At 40.8% G+C, this 21114-nt stretch overlaps 1 protein-coding gene across 1 annotated transcript in view; it reads left to right on the forward strand.

The window, feature by feature from the left end:
* Nucleotides 1-21114, forward strand: part of abcc4 (ATP-binding cassette, sub-family C (CFTR/MRP), member 4) — a 438076-nt gene that overhangs the window by 233480 nt on the left and 183482 nt on the right. Inside the window, exons 17-18 of the mRNA XM_043692688.1 lie at nt 10055-10205; nt 11565-11684. Coding sequence (XP_043548623.1) covers nt 10055-10205; nt 11565-11684 — 271 coding nt within the window. The remainder of the gene's footprint in view (nt 1-10054; nt 10206-11564; nt 11685-21114) is intronic.

Consider the following 21114-nt stretch of genomic DNA (forward strand, 5'->3'; position numbering starts at 1 on the left):
GTACAGGTCAGGTGAATTGGCCATGCTAAATTGCCCGTAGTGTTAGGTAAGGGGTAAATGTAGGGGTATGGGTAGTTTGCGCTTCGGCGGGTCGGTGTGGACTTGTTGGGCCGAAGGGCCTGTTTCCACACTGTAAGTAATCTAATCTAATCTAATCTATGCTCTCAACATGGTCTTCAAGGTCTGATGTCACCTTCCTAAAGCTCCCTGGGATTTAGGATGATATGCATTGGATTTAAAGTGCTGTATACCCAAGCTATCCATAACGCCCTTAAACAGCCTAGCAGTAAAATTTGATCTTGGTCTGACTGAATCTCTCTGGGTAGTCTATACCATGTGAAGAAAGTTGCTAACTCTTCTAGCACCCTTTTTGCCTTGATATTCTGTAATGGAATTGCCTCCAGGAATCTGGTAGACACATCCATTACGGTTAACAAATACTGATTCCCACTTGTAGTTTTCGGGAGGGGACCTGCACAATCAGTTATAACCATTATGAAAGGTTCTTCAAATGTGGGAATTGGCAACAAAAGTGCTGGTTTTATTACTGCCTGTGACTTACCTACCATTTGGCATGTATGACACGTACGGCAAAAGTTAGCCACATCCTTGTGCATTCCAGACCAATAAAAATGTTTTTGTACCTTATCCTGAGTCTTTCATATCGCTAGGTGACCTCCTACAGGTAATTCACGTGCTACCAGTAACACTTTCTGTCTGTGCGCTACCGGCAACACAATCTAGTGCACTTCGGCCTATATCTCCTCTGCACTAACCTGTCGTAGTCTCCATTTTTGGCTTAGGATCCTATCTTCCAGATAATAAATCTCAGGAATATCCTGTGCCTCCTTTTCAGAGTATGCATCTTGTCTTTCTGTTGCAAGTCCCTTAGCCTTTCAGGACTAAACACTTCTGACTGACTCTGTGCCTGTTCAGGTTTTTCATACCCCATCATGTCAAATAGTGTGTCCCCTAACTGAACCTCAACTCCTTCATCTTTCTAATTTTTGCTTCGTCCTATGATTTATGACAGTGGGATCTGGTTACTACACAGTCTGTTTTAACTCCTCAGTTTCTTGGTCTTCCCTGGGCTTCTCCACAACAACGGGTGTCACTCCGACCTTGGACCCTGCTAAATCATTCCCAAGAACAAACTGGATTCCTGGAACTGACACTACTCCCACTGTTACTTCCCCAGTCTTGAGTTGGCACTTCAACCTGGTCTTACAGAGGGAAATGCGAAACAGTTTATCATGCAAAACCTTGTTGAAGGCATTGCGAAGGCCAGTGTAGACAACATGTACTGCTCTGCCTTTATCTATCTTCTTGGTCAGCTCTTCAAAAAAAACTCAATCAAATTGCTCATATTTTCTTGCCTTTCAAAATACCTGTAGATGCTGTCCCTCAGAATCCCCTCCAACAACTTAGCCACCACTGATATTCCATTCACCAGTCTGTAGTTCCTGGCATTTCTTTGCAGCCTTTCTGAAATAATAGCTCAGTATTGGCCACCCTTCGGTCTTCTGGCACTTTGCCCATGGCTGTCATAGAAGCAAATATCTCTGCTAGGCGGCCCCTCAATTTCTTCCTTGGATTCCCACAGTTTACTGGAATGTGCTTGATCAGGTCCTGAGGGTTTATCTACCTTTGTGCATTTTAAGCTTTATTTTCGAATATCCTGTTAATGCTAAAGAATATGGGGAAGGAATTAAGTACTGTTACCATCACTAGAGACATAGTACAAGACAAACTAATAGACCTAAAGGCAGATAGACCCCTGTCCCTGATGGTTTACATCCTAGGATCCTAAAAGAAGTAGCTATGGAGATCATGAATGCATTGGTTGTAATTTTCCGAAAATCATTGGATACTGGAAAAGTACCAGAAGTTTGGAAAACTACCATTGCAAGACACTGATTCAAAAGGTGAGGGAAGCAAAAAATGGGTAACTATAGACTAATTAGCTTCACACCTATTATTGGAAAAGTATTGGAATCGAATGAAGCAAAGTCACCATGGCTTCATGAAAGGAAAATCATGCCTGAATAGTTTTTTGAGGAAGTCTTAACCAGAGTCAATTGAGAGGAGCCAGTCAATTGTTACACATGTACTTCCAGAAAACATTTTACAAGATGCTTCAAAAAAGGCTAAGTGATTTTAAAAAAGAAGCCCATGTGTTGGAGGTAGTGTATTGGTGTTGATAGAGAACAGACCAATGGGCAGGGAACAGTGAGTGGGGACAAGGGTTTTTTTATGGTTGACACCCTATAACTTCACAGGGATCAGTGCCAGGGCTGCAACTGTTAAAACATATATTAATAACTTAGAAGAAGGAAGTAAATCTATCTGAAGCCAAATTTGCAGACATGACAAAAATGGTTGAAAAGGTGTGTTGCAAGAGGGATGGTAATAGTTCAGAGAGATATTGATAGGTTAAATAGTGGGTAAGAAGTGAGCAAGTTGTATATAATGTGGGAAGATATGAAATCGTTCATTTTGGAAGGGAGAACAAAAGAACAGTGTTATTTCAATGGATAAAAAAACTGCAAAAAGCTGCATTACAAAGGGACTTGGGAATACCTGTGTGTGCAACATAGAACACCAGAACATAGGTAAAGCAGATAATCATGGAGGCTGATGGAGAGTTGGCCCTTATTTCCAGGGGGGTTGAAGTACAAGAGTATGAACGTCTTACAAGGTGCTGATGAGACCACATCTGGAGTCCTGTGAGCAGATTTCATCCCCTTATTTACGGAAAAATATCATTTCATTGTAGGCATTTCAGAGAAGGTTCACTGGAATGGTCCCTGATATGGAGTGTTTGCCTCCTGAATAAAGGCTAAACAGGTTAGAACTCTACTCATTGGAGTTTAGAAGAATGAGAGGTGATCTCATTGAGACAGTGGATACTTCAGGGGCTTGACACGGTTAATGCTGAGAGATTATTTCCCCTCATGGAAGAGACTAGGACAGGTGGGCATAGTCTCAATAAAAGGGCACAAATTTAAGACTGAAATGGAGGAATTTCTTATCTTGAAGAGTTAAGAATCTTTAGAACTCCTTGCCACAGAGTTGTGGGGTCAGAGTCCTTATGTATATTTTAGGCTAAGATGCATTCCTGATCAGTAGGGGAATCAAGTGTAACAGGGAAAATCCAAGAAAGTAAATGCGAGAAAATTTGGATCATTAATCTACTGGATGTTAGAGCAGACTGAGGGACCAAACAGCCTACTACTGTTCTTATTTTGTACTGTCTAATAGGTGGCATTTCACTGAAGTATAAGCATATAATGCTGAAGATTTGGTCTGTGCAATAAAACACGAAGTTTATGTCACAAAAGAAATTAAGATAAAGTAGAATTAACCAAACAATTCAAAAATACACTGTGATAAAACCTCACCCATTTCTCATTCCCTCACTTTACTGTGCTCAAATTCTACATTTTAGTTTTGACTTAACTGTTTCATTCAATTACTTTTCTTGAAGGTTTGATAGCTTGTTCCTTAATTTTTTGCAAAACTGAGCTTAGACTCTATCAGTTTTAGATAACCTCATCAGGGTTTTACCCAAGCACTTAAGGAGTCAGAGAGTTCTACAGCATAGAGACAGACCCTTTGGCCCAAACTGGTCCATGCCGACCAAAATATCCATCCACGCTAACCCCACTTCCCTGCATTTGACCCATATCCTTCTAATTATAATCCATGTATTTGTCCAAATGCCTTTTAAATGTTGTTAATATACCCGCCTCAATTATTTCCGCTGATAGAGTTGTTGTCCTTAGAATATATGGACAGCACCACCTTTGTTACACTGTGTCATATTGTTGTGACATAGCCCTGTCACATTCCATCTGTGTATACATATGGCAGTGCTCTGTTTAGTGATAAGATTGGCCTTAAACACAGGTATAGTACTAAATGGCCATTTTCAGAATGAAAGCCATTTAGAACAGTTTGTCATTAGGACAACCAATATTTTTGAGTCATATTCATTAGCTTGACTTGATGTTTAGGGCTCACTTTTAAAATTTGCAGAGAACACAAAACTTGCAACTGTTCTGAACAGTGAGCCAGATAGGGACAGATTTCAAGAAGAAAGGCTGATGAAGTGATATAAGAAATTAATGCAAGTGAATGTGAAGTGACGGAAGCATAAAGAGAAGCAACATCAATTAAAGCAATTGTATCCTAGAGATCATTGAACATGGCATGGCCGGTTGAAAAAGTAATTAAAAAGTCATATGGGATTTTGGGCTTTATAAATAAGAGAGCCAAATCAAGGTACATTTGATGGACCTTCGAAAACTCTGGTTTGGTCTGAACTGAGTGTGGTCTTGAACTTAATAAATACTTTGTTTCAGTCTTCACAGTGGAAGACATGAGTAATATCTGAAAAATTAAGGAGAGTCGAGGGTCAGAATTGAGTACAGTAGCCATTACAAAAGAGAAAGTACTGGAAAAGCTAAAAGATTTAAAAATTGATAAATCTCCTGGCCCTGATGGGCTACATCCTAGAGCTCTGAGGGAGGTGACTGAAGAAATAATGGAGGTGTGGCTGTAATTTTTCAAAAATCACTGAAGTCAGGGAAAGTCATGGATGATTGGAAAATCACTGTTGTAACCCCCTTATTCAAGATGGGATTTAGATAATAGATGGAAAATTATAGTCCGATTAGCCTAACCTCAGTTGTAGGTAAAATTCTAGAATCCATTGTTAAGGATGAGAGTTCTAAATTCTTGGAAGTGCAGGGTCGGATTAGAACAAGTCAGCATAGATTTAGTAAGGGGAGGTCATGCCTGACAAACCTGTTAGAATTCTTTGAAGAGGTAACAAGTAGGATAGATTAGGGAAACCCGGTGGATGTTATCTACCTAGACTTCCAAAAGGCCTTTGATAAGGTGCCTCACAGGAGGCTGCTGAGTAAGGGGAGGGTCCATGGTTTTCAAGGTGAGCTACTGGCATGGATTGGGGATTGGCTGTCTGACAGAAGGCAGAGAGTTGGGATAAAAGGTTCTTTTTCAGAATGACAGCTAGTGACAAGTGGGGTCCCGCAGTGTTCAGTGTTGGGGTTGCAACTGTTCACTTTATATATTAATGATCTGGATGAAGGGACTGGAGGCATTCTGGCGAAGTTCGCCGATGATACGAAGTTAGGCGGAACGGCAGGTAGGACTGAGGAGGTGGAGAGGCTGCAGGAAGATTTAGACAGTTTAGGAGAGTGGTCCAGGAAATGATTAGATTAGATTTTAGATTTTGCTACAATATGGAAACAGGCCCTTTGACCCAACAAGTCCACACCGACCCTCCGAAGAGTAACCCAACCAGACCCATTCCCCAACCCTCCATTTATCCCTGACTAATGCACCTAACACTATGGGCAATTTAGCATGGCCAATTCACCTAACCTGCACATCCTTTGGATTGTGGGAGGAAACCGGAGCACCTGGAGGAAACCCACACAGACACGGGGAGAATGTGCAAACTCCACACAGACAGTCGCCCGAGGTCGGTATATTGACCCCGAGTCCCTGGTGCTGTGAGGCAGCAGAGCTAACCACTGAGCCACCATGCCGCCCGTGGTTGATGCAATTCAACTTGAGCAAGTGCAAAGTCTTCCACTTTGAAAAAAGAATACAGGCATGGACTATTTTTTAAGCGTTGAGAAAACTCATAAAGCCAAAGTACAAAGAGATCTGGGAGTGCTAGTGCAGGATTCAGTAAAGGTTGACTTGCAGGTTGAGTCTGTGGTTAAGAAAGCAAATGTAATGTTGTTATTTATCTCAAGAGGGTTGGAATATAAAAGTAGTGATGTGTTTCTGAGACTTTATAAAGCTCTAATTAGGCCCCATCTAGAATACTGTGTCCAATTTTGGGCCTCACACCTCAGGAAGGACATATCGGCTTTGGAGCATGTCCAGCAGCGATTCACATGGATGATCCCTGGAATGGTAGGCCTAACATACGGTGAACGGCTAAGGATCCTGGGATTGTAATTATTAGAGTTTAAAAAGTTGAGGGAAGATCTAATAGAAACTTACAAGATAATGCTTGGCTTAGAAAGGCTGGACACTGGGAACTTGTTTCTGTCAGGCAGGGAGACTAGGACCCATGGGCACAGCCTTAAAATTAGAGGGGGGGTCAATTTAAAACATTTCTTCAGTCAGAGCGTGGTGGGCCTGTGGAATTCATTGCCATGGAGCGCAGTGGAAGCCGGGACGTTAAATGTCTTCAAGGTAGAGATTCTTAATCTCGCAAGGTATTTAGAGATACGGTTAAGTGGCATTGAAAAGCCTATCAGCCATGATTGAAGGTGGTGTGGACTCGATGGGTTGAAAGACCTTACTTTCACTCCTATGTCTTATGGTCTTATGAGTGAATTGTCTGATTCTGGGCACCCAAAATTGCCATTGTTCGACTAAACAATAGGGCTGCTCTTTCACTAGAGAGTTATGACTTGTGGTGGTAGAACCTGAGGCACCATACCTCAGGCAAGGAGAATGATTGAGGACAGTCCTTCATGGTGACCTCTGCAGGTGCAAGATTTGAACCCGTGTTGTTGGCATCACTCTGCATTGTAAACAAGCTATTAAGCCATCTGAACTAATGAACCCCACTATCGTTTTGGAAAATTGTGAAAGCTTTCTTGTTAATGCATAAGAGATTTGCGAGCATGGCTCCAGGAATGAGAGGCTTCAAGTTTGTGCAAAGATTGGAAAAACCAGGATCATTCTCAGACAAGTTTGAGGAGACGTTTGACCATCATATTCAAAATCATAAAGGATCCAGACAGATCAGATAAAGAGAAACAATTGACTTGGGAGGATCCATTATGAACCAGATTTAAAGTAATTGGCAAAAACACCAAAAGTACATTTTATATACAGTGAATGATTAATGCCTGGAATGCATACCTGAAAGTCTGATGGAGGCAGATAGAATTGGGCCTTTCTATACAGAATTGAATATGCACTTGAGAAATGATTTGCAACAAATCAGCCAGAAGAAAGGGTAGTAAAGCTCACTGAATTGTTCTTCCATAGACCTGACATGCTTTTAATAGGCTGAATGGCTCCCCGTGGTGTAACCATTTTGGGATTTTCGTTGCTTTTAAGAAGAAGTGAGAAATGAGGAATAAAGAATAGGAGAATTAGCAAATCAGGTTCTGTGATGTAGAGTGGGAAAGGTCCATGTAAAGTTTACAACAGAATAATTGGACTGTGAGATGTTTCTTTACTGTAAATTCCATGCATATGGAGGACCTTTATAACTTGCCATTTACAAGCTTCCCTCATGCTGACAATTGTTCATGATATCTCTGCGGTGCTGTGAATCATGACTCTGTTTAAAAACCTGACTTGACTGCATGAAAGTTACGAACGAGTGAAAATGAGAAATCCCAGGAATGGGATCAAGAATCCTGGACTCAGACCCCACCCATCATTTTTAAAAGACATAATTCCAGACTTAAGTAGTCACAACTGAACTTTCCACAGAAACTAAAATTTACAGGGGCAGCACAGTAGCTTGAGAAAGCACTGCTGCTTTACAGCACCAGGGAACCAGGCTTGATTCCACCCTCTGGCAACTGTCTGTATGGAGTTTGCACATTCTCCCTATGTCTGTGTGGGTTTCCTCTGAGTGCTCTAATTTTTTCTCCAGAGTCAAAATATGTGCAAGTTAGATGGATTGGTCATGCTAAATTGCCTGTAATGTTCATGGATGTGCCAGCTAGGTGTATTAGCCATGGTATATGCAGGGTTACATGGATAGGGTGGGCCTGGGAGGGATATTCTTCAGAGGGTCAGTATGGGCCAAACGGCCTGCTTCCACATTATAGGGATGCTGTGATTACATGCACCTAGTTTGAGATGTCCTGAGTGGAGTATTATTTTGTTCACTCCCTAGTAAAGCCAGAATAGCTGGATTTCAATGCTACAAGATGCATTGTCTCTTGTATAATACCTCTCAATGCTACATCAAATGTATGAATGTGTGACTAAGTTCTGTGACAACAATTATAGCAATGGAGGTTACAGAAAAATGTAAAACTTGGGTGTGACAGAAGCTTGAAGCAATAAGATTTTGTTATTGATATTGGTTACTGAACAGAATTGTTTAGTGATTAATGTATTCATAAATCTTGAATTGTTATACTGCATCGTCATGACTCCAAAATGTAAGCTAAGTAGTTGGCATATGATAGCTCCAAGTAGTTAAGACAGACTGAAAATGCCCTGAGGTTGGTTGAAATCAAAGTATAGGATTAAGTTCTGTCTGTTTAAGAAATATCAATCTCTCTGACAGTTTCTAGGAGACAGTTTAGATCTTTTAGCCAAGGCTTACAATAACCTGTGGAGTCCATGCAAAATTGATGCCAGGAAATTAATGATTGACCTACATTTATTGTTGTCTATTGATTTAATATTAATGGTCCTAAAAGTGTTGAGAGAGTTGGTGCATTAAGTTGTAAATACGATGCATTAAGATGTAAGTATACAACACTGTCTTTTTACTGCATGAGGATAGGGAAACAATAAAATAACAAAGCTTTATGGGTCTGGTTTCTCACCAGGGGCAAATCCACAGAACTAGCACGTGCTTGTAGAAATGATTAAACCAGCAGTAGAAAATATGGCTAGTAATCAAATCTGTCAATTGAGATATTATGAATGAACAATAATGGCACTTGCCATTGAAGATTTTTTTCTCCTCCTTGACATCTGAATCTTAGTTTCAGGATCGCACCCTTATGATTTTCATGACTAATGGACCTGTACTTTGTAGTCCAGTGTTACCTTTATTATCTAGGATCCTATTACTTGCATTCTTCACGTGAAAATTTTTATGAGAGTGAGTTGGAAGCATAGGGAGAGAAAGAGATGGAGATACACTGATCAACTAGGAGTAAGGAGCTTTTTACTAATAATGCAGTCAAATGTTTGCCACTGATTGGTTATTTTGATTAGGCTACGTGGGGTGGTGCTGCAGCTACAGATGATATAATGGGGGGAAAGAACTGCATATGCACAGGCATATGCAATGCAGGGCAGGTACACTTCCAGAGAGGTGAATCTTAACATCCTTGAAGATTTTGAGTTGGGGCCAAAAGTTGATCCCAACTCTGCCGGCGATGCTTGGCCAACTACTTGCACAATTTTTTGGTACTCCATCCAGTGAGGAACAATGAGCACAACAATCATTCTGGAGATCAGAGTGAAAAAGTGTGGCGCTAGGAAAGCACAGCCAGTCAGGCAGCATCCGAGGAGCAAGACCTGTCGAGCATAAGCTCTTCGTCAGGAATGTGTCTCAGCTGTTCACTCAGCACATCTAATGTGTGTGCTCACTGTGTCAGGCAGGAGTACAGGTGGGCTTTTCAAGATGGAAGCATGCTTGGAAGATGTGTAAAATTATTATGGTTTCTATTCCATGCCATCATTGTGGAGGTCCAGATCTGCTTCTCCACAGATGTGACCTGACCTGTTTTCTGTTGTTCTAGGTTCATGCACCATAAATCCCATTTTTTCAATTACGTTTTATTATATCCACCCCATCCCACGATGCTTGGGGACCACACAGAATTTTAGTCACATGAAAATGTTAAGGAAGCTGACTAAAAGTAGTGTTTCACCTGAAGTAACATTGGTATAAGTGCACCATTACTGTTGATGCCAGTGAAAGCATTGTCCCAGATGGAACATGAAACCCACCCATAGCATGATGTAGGCTTGAGTCACTTCAGTTTTTGTGAGGAATCAAATATTTAATTTGAGATAAAATAATCAATTTATAATTTTTTTCACTTCAAATTAACAATAAATATTTTTAAAATCTGAACACGTCAAATTTAAAACTATATTTTCCTAAATTAAAGAAGAATACATACTAAGCACCTGTGCTCCTATTAACAACTATAATCAGTGGGCACCCTATTCTTATGGATTTCAGACAATTTGCAATGGGAGTCCATCTGGTCAGAGTTTCTCTGTTTTGTCACATAGTAATTGAACTAGTTGTTCTTGAGATAATAACAATAAATGTTTTTCCTTCCAGAGTTCTCTGCAGATCCTGGGTGTGATAGCTGTGGCAGTAGCTGTCATTCCATGGATACTTATTCCAATCACTCCACTTGCCATTGTATTTTTTTTCCTCCGGCACTATTACTTGAAAACATCACGTGACATTAAACGCATGGAAACAAGCAGTAAGTAGGACACCGAAAATCAAATTATGGGCAATGAGCTTTTCAAACTGTGTTATGGATGGCTTTCTTCATGTTAACAAGGGGAAGGATGAGGTATGCGAAGGACAAAAGAGGGAGGTGGTACATCCATTAGAGGAGAGAGGGATTATATTTTCAGGTTTTGTTTTAAAACCATCTTCCTACATTGCTCACTGAAGAGAAGAATATGCAAGATCCCCTACTTGCTGGTGTTGGCTGGAATTTAATTAACTTGCGTTTAGACATGGAATAGCTATCAGTGAGGGTTTGAACACCAGTTTTGAACCAGTATAGATGCTTCTTAGCATGTTTTGATAAACCTTACTGCTTTTCTGGTTTTTAACAATCATTTTTTAAAAGGCTAATCCAATTTCACAGGACTTATTTTTAATTTTCATGCTCTCAGGTTAGCTTAATTGTAGCCATAGTCACAAAATGCACATAGTGCACTACATTTGGATTGCTGTCACCACACTATTTAAAATTGCAATAAATATTCAGTGCTTATGCCGCTTTAGGATTCTTATTTGATTTGTATGTGCAGTACTGGCTTCCCTGCCACAGATTCATGGCTGGCTGCAGAGCACTGTATCTTGATTACACAAGATGAAAGTGAGGACTGCAGATGCTGGAGACCAGAGTCGAGAGTGTGGTGCTGGAAAAGCACAGCAGGTCAGGCAGCATCTAAGGAGCAGGAGAATCAACAATTCGGGCAAAAGCCCTTCATCACGAATGGGGCTATGAGCTGAGGGGATGACAAGATAAATGGGAGGGGAGTGGGGCTAGGTGGAAGGTAGCTGAGAGTGCACTACCGCACTCTCAGGTACCTTCCCCCTAGCCTTACCCCCCCTCCCATTTTTCTCACCACCCGCATGGCTCACAGCCTCAATCCTGATAAAGGGCTTTTGCCCGAAATTTCAATTCTCCTGCTCTTCGGATGCTGCCTGACCTGCTGTGCTTATCCAGCACCACACTCTTGACTCTTGATTACATAATCCTGCTGAGAGTCACCTCTCAATCTCTGGTTTAAGTCCCAGCCCACAAAATGAGTTGAGTCAAATGTCTGCATGGAATTGTTACACTGCTAGAGCTCTGTCCTTGCTGGACAATCAATCTCCACCAAATCTCTGCTGGCACCCTCCAAAATAAAAACAAAAATGAATGTAAAATAATGCTATAGCAAATTAAAATTGTAAAAGTTGAAAATTCTGGACAACAAGAACTACTTGCCTAAACCATTTAAAATATGGGAAAAGAACATGCTGTTAATTATTAAATTGAAAATAATATTGAACATTAGCATCAAAAGTGATTGAAATATATGTTGATTTTGTAATTTAGCTCGAAGCCCAGTTTTCTCCCATCTATCTTCATCCCTCCAAGGAGTTTGGACAATTCGTGCCACAAAAACAGAACAACAGTTTCAAGCAAAATTTGATGAACATCAGGATCTTCATTCAGGTGAAATGTTTCACATGATTTTTATTATTTTTGCAACGCCCCATTAATATACCTAATACCTTGAAAATTCATTAAAAAGCAAGGAGAAAAGTTTGAAACTATGAAATAATTCACTGTGATATTGAGTATGATGTTACTGTGATATTATAAGATATTGTAACCATTGCAATGGGTGGCACGGTGGCTGAATGGTTAGCACTGCTGCCTCACAGCACCAGGATTCCAGGTTCGATTCCAGCCTCAGGCGATTGTCTGAATGGGTTTCCTCCGGGTGCTCCGGTTTCCTCCCACAGTCCAAAGATGTGTAGGTCAGGTAAATTGGCCATGATAAATTGCCCGTAGTGTTAGGTGTATTAGTCAGAGGGAAATGGGTCTGGGTGGATTGCTCTTCAGATGGTCGGTGTGGACTGGTTGGGCCGAAGGGCCTGTTTCCACACTGTAGGGAGTCTAAACTATGCCACAGGTGCTACATACCTACAGCAAGCTTCCATGTGACATTTTTCAGAATTGCTCCCTTTGCTCATTTTTGGACATTGTTGTTGGTGCTACACGTGTAATTCTTTGTTGTCTTTATCATTGCTTTGCAAATAAGAATGATTTGGGAGCTGAATATTGTAGGTTACAAAATACTTAGAAAGGACATGGCAATTGCAAGCGGAGCTAAAGTATCAAGATAGATGAGATGTGAGATTTCAACCAGTCTGAAATGACAATATGAAAATTCGTAGACAAATGAAGATTCGTAGACAAATGAAGATTCGTAGACTAGTGAAGATTCGTAGACTAGTGAAGATTCGTAGACTAGTGAAGATTCGTAGACATATGAAGATTCGTAGACATATGAAGATTCATAGACAATATGAAGATTTGTAGACAATATTAAAGTTAAGGGACTGCAAATCATGTAGCTGTTGTCCATAACTGGTTCATGTGGTGAAATGATGATACATAATAAATATGGAGGTTAGTGAAGCAAACAGCAGAAACTGCTTTTAATGCACTTTTGTAATTTTCCTGAACATTGACAATAACAGGCAAGCTAAAGTAATAAAGGTAATGAATATCTAGATTGTATTTCATACCGTTTACCATGACCAGTAAGCCATACTGGATTTAATAACCGGTAATGAAGCAGAATTATTTAACAGTGTAATAGTGATGTATAGCATTGTGCAAGTACCACTATATGATTGACCTTGATATTAGTTTTGAGAGGGAGAGGGAAAGTCACAAACCAAAGTTTTACATTTAAGTCAGTCAAAATTCAAAGGGATGACAAATGAATTGACCACAGGAAACTTTATTAAACCGTTATGTAGTAAACTTAGAAATGTGAAGTGAGAAATATTCAAATATGTGATTAAATACAAAGTGAGTGCATTACATAAAAGCAACCGTGAGCACAAGTGGCACAGGAGAGTATATTGAGTTAAAATAAATGCTTACACAATTGCAATGAAGAATATAAATCTCGCTTGGAAGACCATGACAATCAATGAAAGTATATAAAGGAGCTAATAAGGTGTGTAGAAGGGAAATGAGCCAAAAATGAAATAACTCCACAGAGGCTGGTATCCTATCACCAAGTCACGCATTCTTTATACGTGGAAAATCCTTGACACTGGTCCAGCTCCCTCAGAGTCAGCTTTCAGAGTGTCACAACATCCAACATACCTCTTTTTATCGGTCAGTCTGGGCTGTCTGATTGAGACTGTTAATCTGGTCCAATCAAGGAACTCGTATTCTGAAGTCCACCTCGTTACAATCACTACATCCTTCCCACTCCAATTCTGATGATTTAGGCCAGTACTTTTTCTTATGGAGCCTTTTGGTGTGTTTTAGCATCGGTTAAGGTTTCTCTGACTCTGCATCGCATCTGGGCAGTGTTTAATGCATTAAATCTCGCCTCTTGCACCTGGAGCATCTTGGAAGAAATTCACTCTCTTCTTCCGGCGGCAAAAGTGTCAATTCGCCATGTCCATCTCACACTCTGAAGTCTCTTCAATGCTTGACGGAGAGTTTGGCTTTCATGTGTCTACATGCTTGTTCAGGATCATCGCGGCTCCTCAAACCTTGTATGTCATTGGTCCTGATCTTGTCAACCAAACCTCTTACCCATGCGCTGCCATTCCATGGTTCCTACACCTAACTTCATTTCCTTTAGTAAACTGTTCCTCCTTAGCAGAGTCAGGCGTCCAGCATTGGCATTCTCAATGGAACTGCCCCTGCCTAGTCCAGGAATATCAGATTTAATCTGGTGCAGAGTACATGTGCAGTTTTTCTATCATCATTGCTGTGTTTGACAAATGAACTCTATGCATGTCTAGTCACTTTGAGTGGGTGTTTACAATGACAAAGAACATTGAGCCCATGAAAGGACCTGCATAATGGGTATGTAACCGAGTCCATAGTTTATCCAGCCATTTCCATGAATGTGGGGCATCTACTGCCAGTAATTTTTGTCTGAGCATTGCCCCACCAACACGGCCATGTCTGCATCCAAGCGTGGCGAGCAGATATCTTCTTGACAATGTCTTAATTTTGGAAACCCCTGGATGACCTTTGTGGAGTTCAGCCAGTATCTGGCGGTGACCTTTGCTTGGGACAATCGCTCTTGTTCCCCATAAAAATATGCTGTTGTCTTTTTGTGATCCAATCTCCACAGGTCCAAAAAGGTTTCAACTCTGGTTGTGACAGGCCTTTGTTTCTCCCATCACCACCAGCTACTTCAGTTTTTCCCAGACCAGATCTTTCTGATCCAAAGTCTGAAATTATCAGTTGTGACTGGAAGTGTGTCCAAAAAATTTAGAACCATTACAGTTTCTTCCAGTGACAACCTCACCGGTGGTATATCTGCCAGTGGAAGCAGCTCAGAATTAAAGGAGGCTAGGGTTTGTAATTAAATCCATCAACTCTTGAAAGGTTTTAGTATTGGTGCGTCAGAGAAACATAGGCTCTTAATAACCAAATAAGCTGTAGGTCGACAAGCTGTCAGGAGAATTACTCGTCGCTTTTCATCTGCCTCAATGTCATTTACCTGGAAAAAAAAACATTTTTTCCACATACTGGGCCTTGACTTTGGCAGGATTGAATGGGTCAAGCTTCCTAAATAATGGCATGTGACTGTTGTGAGCAGCCCTCTTCAAGAACATGTTTTACTCTAGTCACCACTGAAATAACTCCACAGAGACTGGTATCGTTTCACCAAGGCACCCTTTATTCGCACAAGGAAAGTCCTTGACACTCTGACAGTCCTATTTTTATCTGTCAGTCAGGGCTCAAATTAACAGGGGATCAGATCAACACAGTTGGGAAACTCATGTTTTATAAAGTCTACCTGCCCAATCTCTTTAAAACAAACTTGCAAGAAATATCAAACTTCATGCCTTTTTCCAATATGCCATAATGACTAAGAACGAAATAGCAAACCTTTGAAATAAATACACTTTCTCTACTGTGAAAACGCATATGATGGCTAAAATAAGTGTTACAAGGGAGCTCACGTTGGTCATAGGGAGGAGATCAGTGAGTTCAATACAAGTTAAGAAGGTGAAAGTGAGGACTCCAGGTGCTGGAGGTCAGAGTCAAAAATTGTGGTGCTGGAAAAGCACAGCTGGTCAGCTTCCAAGGAGCAGAAGAGTTGGCATTTTGAGCATAAGCTCTTCCTCATGTTGGGGGGAGGGAGGGGAGTGGGCAAGGGAGCTGAGAAATAAATGGATGGGGTTGGGGCAGAGTAGAAGGTAGCTGGGAATGCGATAGATGAGGGTGGAGGTTGGTGGTGATAGGTCGGAGTGGAGGGTGGAGTGGTTAGGTAGGAAGGAAAATGGACAGGTAGGACAGTTCAAGAGGTTGGTGTCGATTTGGAGGGTTGGATCTGGGATAAGGTGCGGGAGGGGAGATCAGAAAACTGGTAAAATCAACATTGATCCCGTGTGGTTGGAGGGTCCCAAAGCAGATGATGAATTGTTCTTTCTCTAGGTGTTGGGTGGCTAGAATTTGCTAGTGGAGGAGGCGCAGTAGTTGCATGTCCTTAGTGGAGTGAGAGGTGGAATTGAAGTGTTCGGCTACAGGGCAGTGGGGTTGATTGATGCATGTGTCCCAGAGATGTTCTCTGAAACTCTGGGACACACACACACACCAATAAATCCCACTGTCCTGTGGCCGAACACTTCAACTCCACTCCCACTTCGCCAAAGACATGCAAATCCTGGGCCTCCTGTATCGTCAAATTGTAGTCACCTGACACCTGGAGGAAGAACACCTCAGCCCCCTTGGACAACCCCTACATTCCTAATGAAGAGCTGATGCTTGAAATGTCGACTCTCCTGCTCCTCGGATGTTGCCTGATTGGCTGTACTTTTCCAGCACCACATTCAATACAAGTGCTAATGAAGAATATAATTAGACATAAGATAGATAAAAGCTCCAGGTAAATTGTACAATTAACAATATATTGTCTTTATCTTGAAAATTCTGATCAGGTTTATACCCGCAGCCTATGGCAACAAGCTTCAGATTGCCAGTAGCCTCTGGGTGAGAAGAAATTCCTCACTGCCTCTGAACCTGCTGTCTCTTACCTTAAATCTCTCACACACACACACACTCAATTGTGAGTTGGTAAGTTGGATGTAAAATTGACTTATCCATACAAGTGGGTAATTGTACAGGGCTGTTTTTCTGACTGGAGGTCTGTGGCTAGTGGTGTCCCATAAGGATCAGTGCAGGGACCTCTGTAGTTTGTAATGTACATGAATGATTTGGATGAAAGTGTCAGTGGCCTGATACTAAGTTTGCAGACGACACAAAAATTCGAGTTGTAGATAGTGAGGCAAGTTATTAAAAGATGCAGCAGGATATAGATCAGTTGGAAAGTTGGACAGAGAAATAGCAGATGGAATTTAATCTGGACAAATGTGAGGTGATGCATTTTGGGAGGTCAGTATACTATACATGGAAATATAAGAAGGAAGTATATTAAAAATGGCCAAATCTTCAGGAGCGTCAATATATTGGGGAATCTTGGGGTGCAAATCCATAACTTCCTAAAGTGGCAACATGAATGGATAAGGTAGTAAAGAAGGCATAAGGTGCACTTGTCTTCTTAGTTGGGGCATTGAGTATTAAAGTTTGTCAATCATGCCACAGCTGCATAAGATTTTTGCCGGGCCATGATTGGAGTATTATCGTAGTTCTGATTGCTGCACTATAGGAATGATGTGGAGGCTTTGGATAGATTGCAAAAGTGGTTTACCAGGATATTGCCCGGAATGAAGTTTATTAGCAATAAAGGGAGGTAGGAAAAACTTGGATTGTTTTTGCTGGAGTGTCAGAGGCTGAGGAGCAACCTGATAGAAGGAGATGAAATCATGAGACATGGCTGCAGTGGACAGTCGTCTTTTTCTTAGGGTGGAAATATCAAATACTAGAAGGGGGATAAGTTTAAGGTGAGAGGGGCAAATTTTAAAGGAGATGTTTGAGGCAATTTTTTTTTAAACACAGAGGGTGGTGGGTACTTGGAATGTGCTGTCACATGAGATGGTAGAATCAGATACAGCAACAAAGTTTCAGAAGCATTTAGAGAGTCACATCAACAGGCAGAGGTAAGCAAGATTAGGACCGCGTGCAGGCAAGATGGGATTAATTTAGAATAGCATCATGGTCAGCACAAACCCAGTGGGCCAAAGAACCTGTTTCTGTGCTGTTCTGTTCTATGTTCTATGTCAAACTCTCCAGCCTCAGGTAACATTTTGATAAATCTCTTTGCACCCTCTCCAGTGATTTCACATCCCTGCTATAAAATGAATTCCAGATCTGCGTGCAGTATTCCTAACTACCATTTTATCCAGTTCCAGCATGACTTCCTTGCTCATAAAGTCACTGTCTCGACTAATAAAGGCATGTTCCTTAAGCATACGATAAACATTTTATTTACCTATCCCTGAGGGGATAGGTGTGTATGCATACCAAGGTCTGTCTGATTCTCAGTGCTTTCTTGGGTCCTACCATTCATCATGCATTTCCATAATCTGTTTGTCCTACCTGTGTGTCACCTTATACTGAACATGATTGAATTCCCTTTGCCACTGGTCAGCTTATCTGACTATCTTATCTATATTCTCCTGTAATCCTCCTCGCTGTTTACTACCTGAAAAACTTGCCGATTGTTACAACACGGAAGGTTGACCCCCCACTGTTAATTAAACCAAAGCGACAAGGCTGCACAATGATCCCAAGTGAGATGTGTGCTGACATGCAATGCCTCCCTGTACATTATCGGCTTACTGTTGGCACAACGACAGCTCAGCAGAGAGGAATGCCTGATATTATAGGTCGTTCTACTATAACATGTGTTTTTTAACACAAATTCTCCATAACAATTTGGCACACTGTTTGTAAAAAGTGAAGTTTTAAAATGTGTATTGGTTATAAAGTGATTCTAGTCCCACTGGTTTAAATGGTGCTGCTATTCTACCATTTTCTTATAATACGGGATTGCATGAGAACAGAACTGCAGTGTTGTAGCAGAACTGACTGTATGATTTAGATTAGATTCCCTGGAAGGAGGGGAACATCACAGACGAGCCCCCAAACTGTTGCGACATGGAAGGTCAAAACCCTCTGTTAATTAAAACCAAATACCCAGAAAAGCTTGCCTTGCCTTGTGATCTGTTAAAATGTGAGTGACTCAGAATTCAACTAGTTAAAGAAAATTTTATTTTTCTAACTCTAATAATGAACATTAAACAAAAAATTTATTCACAAATCCAGGATTGCCACTTCCCTTAACTGTTTATTATCTGACTCCAACTCTATAAAAATAGACTGTTCCAATAAGACACTTACTAAATTACATTAATTTAATCTCAAAACAACACAGTGTCTCTCTACTTCTGTGTCTTCACTCTTCCAGCTGCTGATCTCCCTGGGTCGTTGCCTTTGTTTTTACTGCGAGGATGTTTCATATGAAAAGATACCTTTGATAAAGTATGTTTTCTAATTTCTTTAAGACCAGGATGTTAGTTTGGCAATTAGCTTGCCGATTGTTTCTGTCTCTACAGCAGTTGCGCTCTGACCAATTTTTAAAATGTCCGCATTCTTAAACCCCCCAACATCGAATTGCCTCATTGGTCTGCTGTTGGCAAAGCAATAAGTTCAACTAGATTGGGTTTTAGTATCATGGGGCATAATTTAAACTGATTGGTTAAATTTGAATTGTTGTCAAAACAGCAACCAAAACTCAGGTATCCATTTCACAGCCAAATGTTACATATTTTCAGTTTTCCAGTACTCTGTGACTGCCATCCAGTCGTAGATACCGGTTCTTGTAATCTCTCGATTCGGAGCAGCACTATCTCTCTTAAAGTTACAGTACACACCTTCAACTTCATAACACCAATTAACCCTCCTACATTCAAGTCTAAATTGTTTATATATGCCACAAACAACAAGGCCCAGTACTCACCCATGCGGGACCCCTCTCGACCCAGGCTTCCAGTCACAAAAATCCCTCTCCACCATCACCTTCAGCTTCCTCTTCTCCTTTCTGGATCCAATTTGCCAAATTTCTTCATATCTCATGGGCTATTACCTTCGCTATCAGTGATGAATTGGAGGTGCCAATGTTGGACTGGAGTGTACAAAGTTTAAAATCACGCAACACCAGTTTATAGTCCAACAGGTTTATTTGGAAGCACTAGCTTTCGGAGTGCTGCTCCTTACAACCACCTGATGAAGGAGCAGTGCTCCAAAAGCTGGTGGTTCCAAATAAACCTGTTGGACTATAACCTGATGTGTGATTTTTTTAATTTCAATATTTTGGACCTTATTAAGAGCTGTGCTGAAGTCCAAGAGAATGACATCAAATGCATTGCCTTCATCTATTAATCTTCAATTAATTTGATCAGATATGACCTTGCCACAATAAAACCATGCTAACTGTTCTTGATTAATCTCTGCCTCTCCAAATTAATCCTGTCCCCTATTGCTTCCAATACTTTTCCCACTAAAATACTATTAACTAAATAGAAAAGTGATAAAATCATTACTGCATCTCAAATTTCTGACTTTGGGTTTGGGTGATTACCTGCCTATGTGTATTACGTGTTGCTGTCTGTTATGGGTATAGCACCTTTTCTGCTTTTTGATTTCAGTCTAACTTATAGTTGAGATGATTATATTCTAAGTATATAATTGCTGCAAACACTAGTCTTCACTTGTATTGATAGAAAACTGTGCTCAGAAAATCTTCCAACTTTCCAGTTTTGTGTAAAAACTGTGTAGACCTGTCAGGTTGCCCATATTTATGCTTCTGGGTATTTAATTTGCTGGCAAAGTTAGCTTCATGAAGAAATGTGGTTGCCAACTTCAGTCATCACTAGACATAAACTAAAACTGAAATTGATTGGCTGTGGTGTATAGGCTATTAATAGAGTTATGCTTTAGTGTTGAATGCTTGTATTCAATAAAATCTTTTCAATTATGTATTTGTTTGACAGTACGTTTAAGATTGTGTCTTCCTCGCCCTATTAAATTTTAAACATATTTGAAACATGAAATATTCACTCGTGAATGTAATCCTTGACTTAGACATGGAAGCCCAGGAGTAATTTTCAAACCATAAGACATAGGAATGGAAGTAAGGCCATTCGGCCCATCAAGTCCCCCACTCCGCCATTTAATCATGGCTGATGGGCATTTCAACTCCACTTACCGGCATTCTCCCATAGCCCTTAGTTCATTGTGACATCAAGAATTTATCAATCTCTGCCTTGAAGACATTTAGCAAACCGGCCTCCACTGCACTCTGCGGCAATGAATTCCACAGGCCCACGACTCCCTGGCTGAAGAAATGTCTCCGCATTTCTGTTCTGAATTGACCCCCTCTAATTTTAAGGCTGTGCCCATGGGTCCTAGTCTCCTCGCCTAATGGAAACAATTTCTTAGCGTCCACCATGATCTTAATTATGATCAAGTGCTCTCTCTGACTAAAGATTATAGGACATATGGCATATTTGCTATTAGTTTTGTGAGTGTGTGTGAAAAAAACATTTCAGAAACAAAGTCTGCAACAAATGTATATATTTCTGTGAACTACTGAAACTTCTGCTTGCTGTATCATGTTTTTCCTTGAAGTTTGGACCTATCAAGGACTTACAAGAAGTTCTGAGACATGTCAGCAATTGCTGATGGAGATTTATGTTGAAGAGTGTGATCAAGAATACCAGCAGCTACATTACTGCATATTCTGGATTAGAGGTGCTGGCAGAGCACAGCAGTTCAGGCAGCATCCAAGGAGCAACGAAATCGACATTACGGGCAAAAGCCCATCATCAGGAATAAAGGCAGACAGCCTGAAGCGTGGAGAGATAAGCTAGAGGAGGGGGGGGGTGGGAGAAAGTAGCATAGAGTACAATAGGTGAGTGGGGGAGGG

Source organism: Chiloscyllium plagiosum, chromosome 6, assembly GCF_004010195.1.
Source record: "Chiloscyllium plagiosum isolate BGI_BamShark_2017 chromosome 6, ASM401019v2, whole genome shotgun sequence".
In the NCBI taxonomy this organism is placed as follows: Eukaryota; Metazoa; Chordata; class Chondrichthyes; order Orectolobiformes; family Hemiscylliidae; genus Chiloscyllium; species Chiloscyllium plagiosum.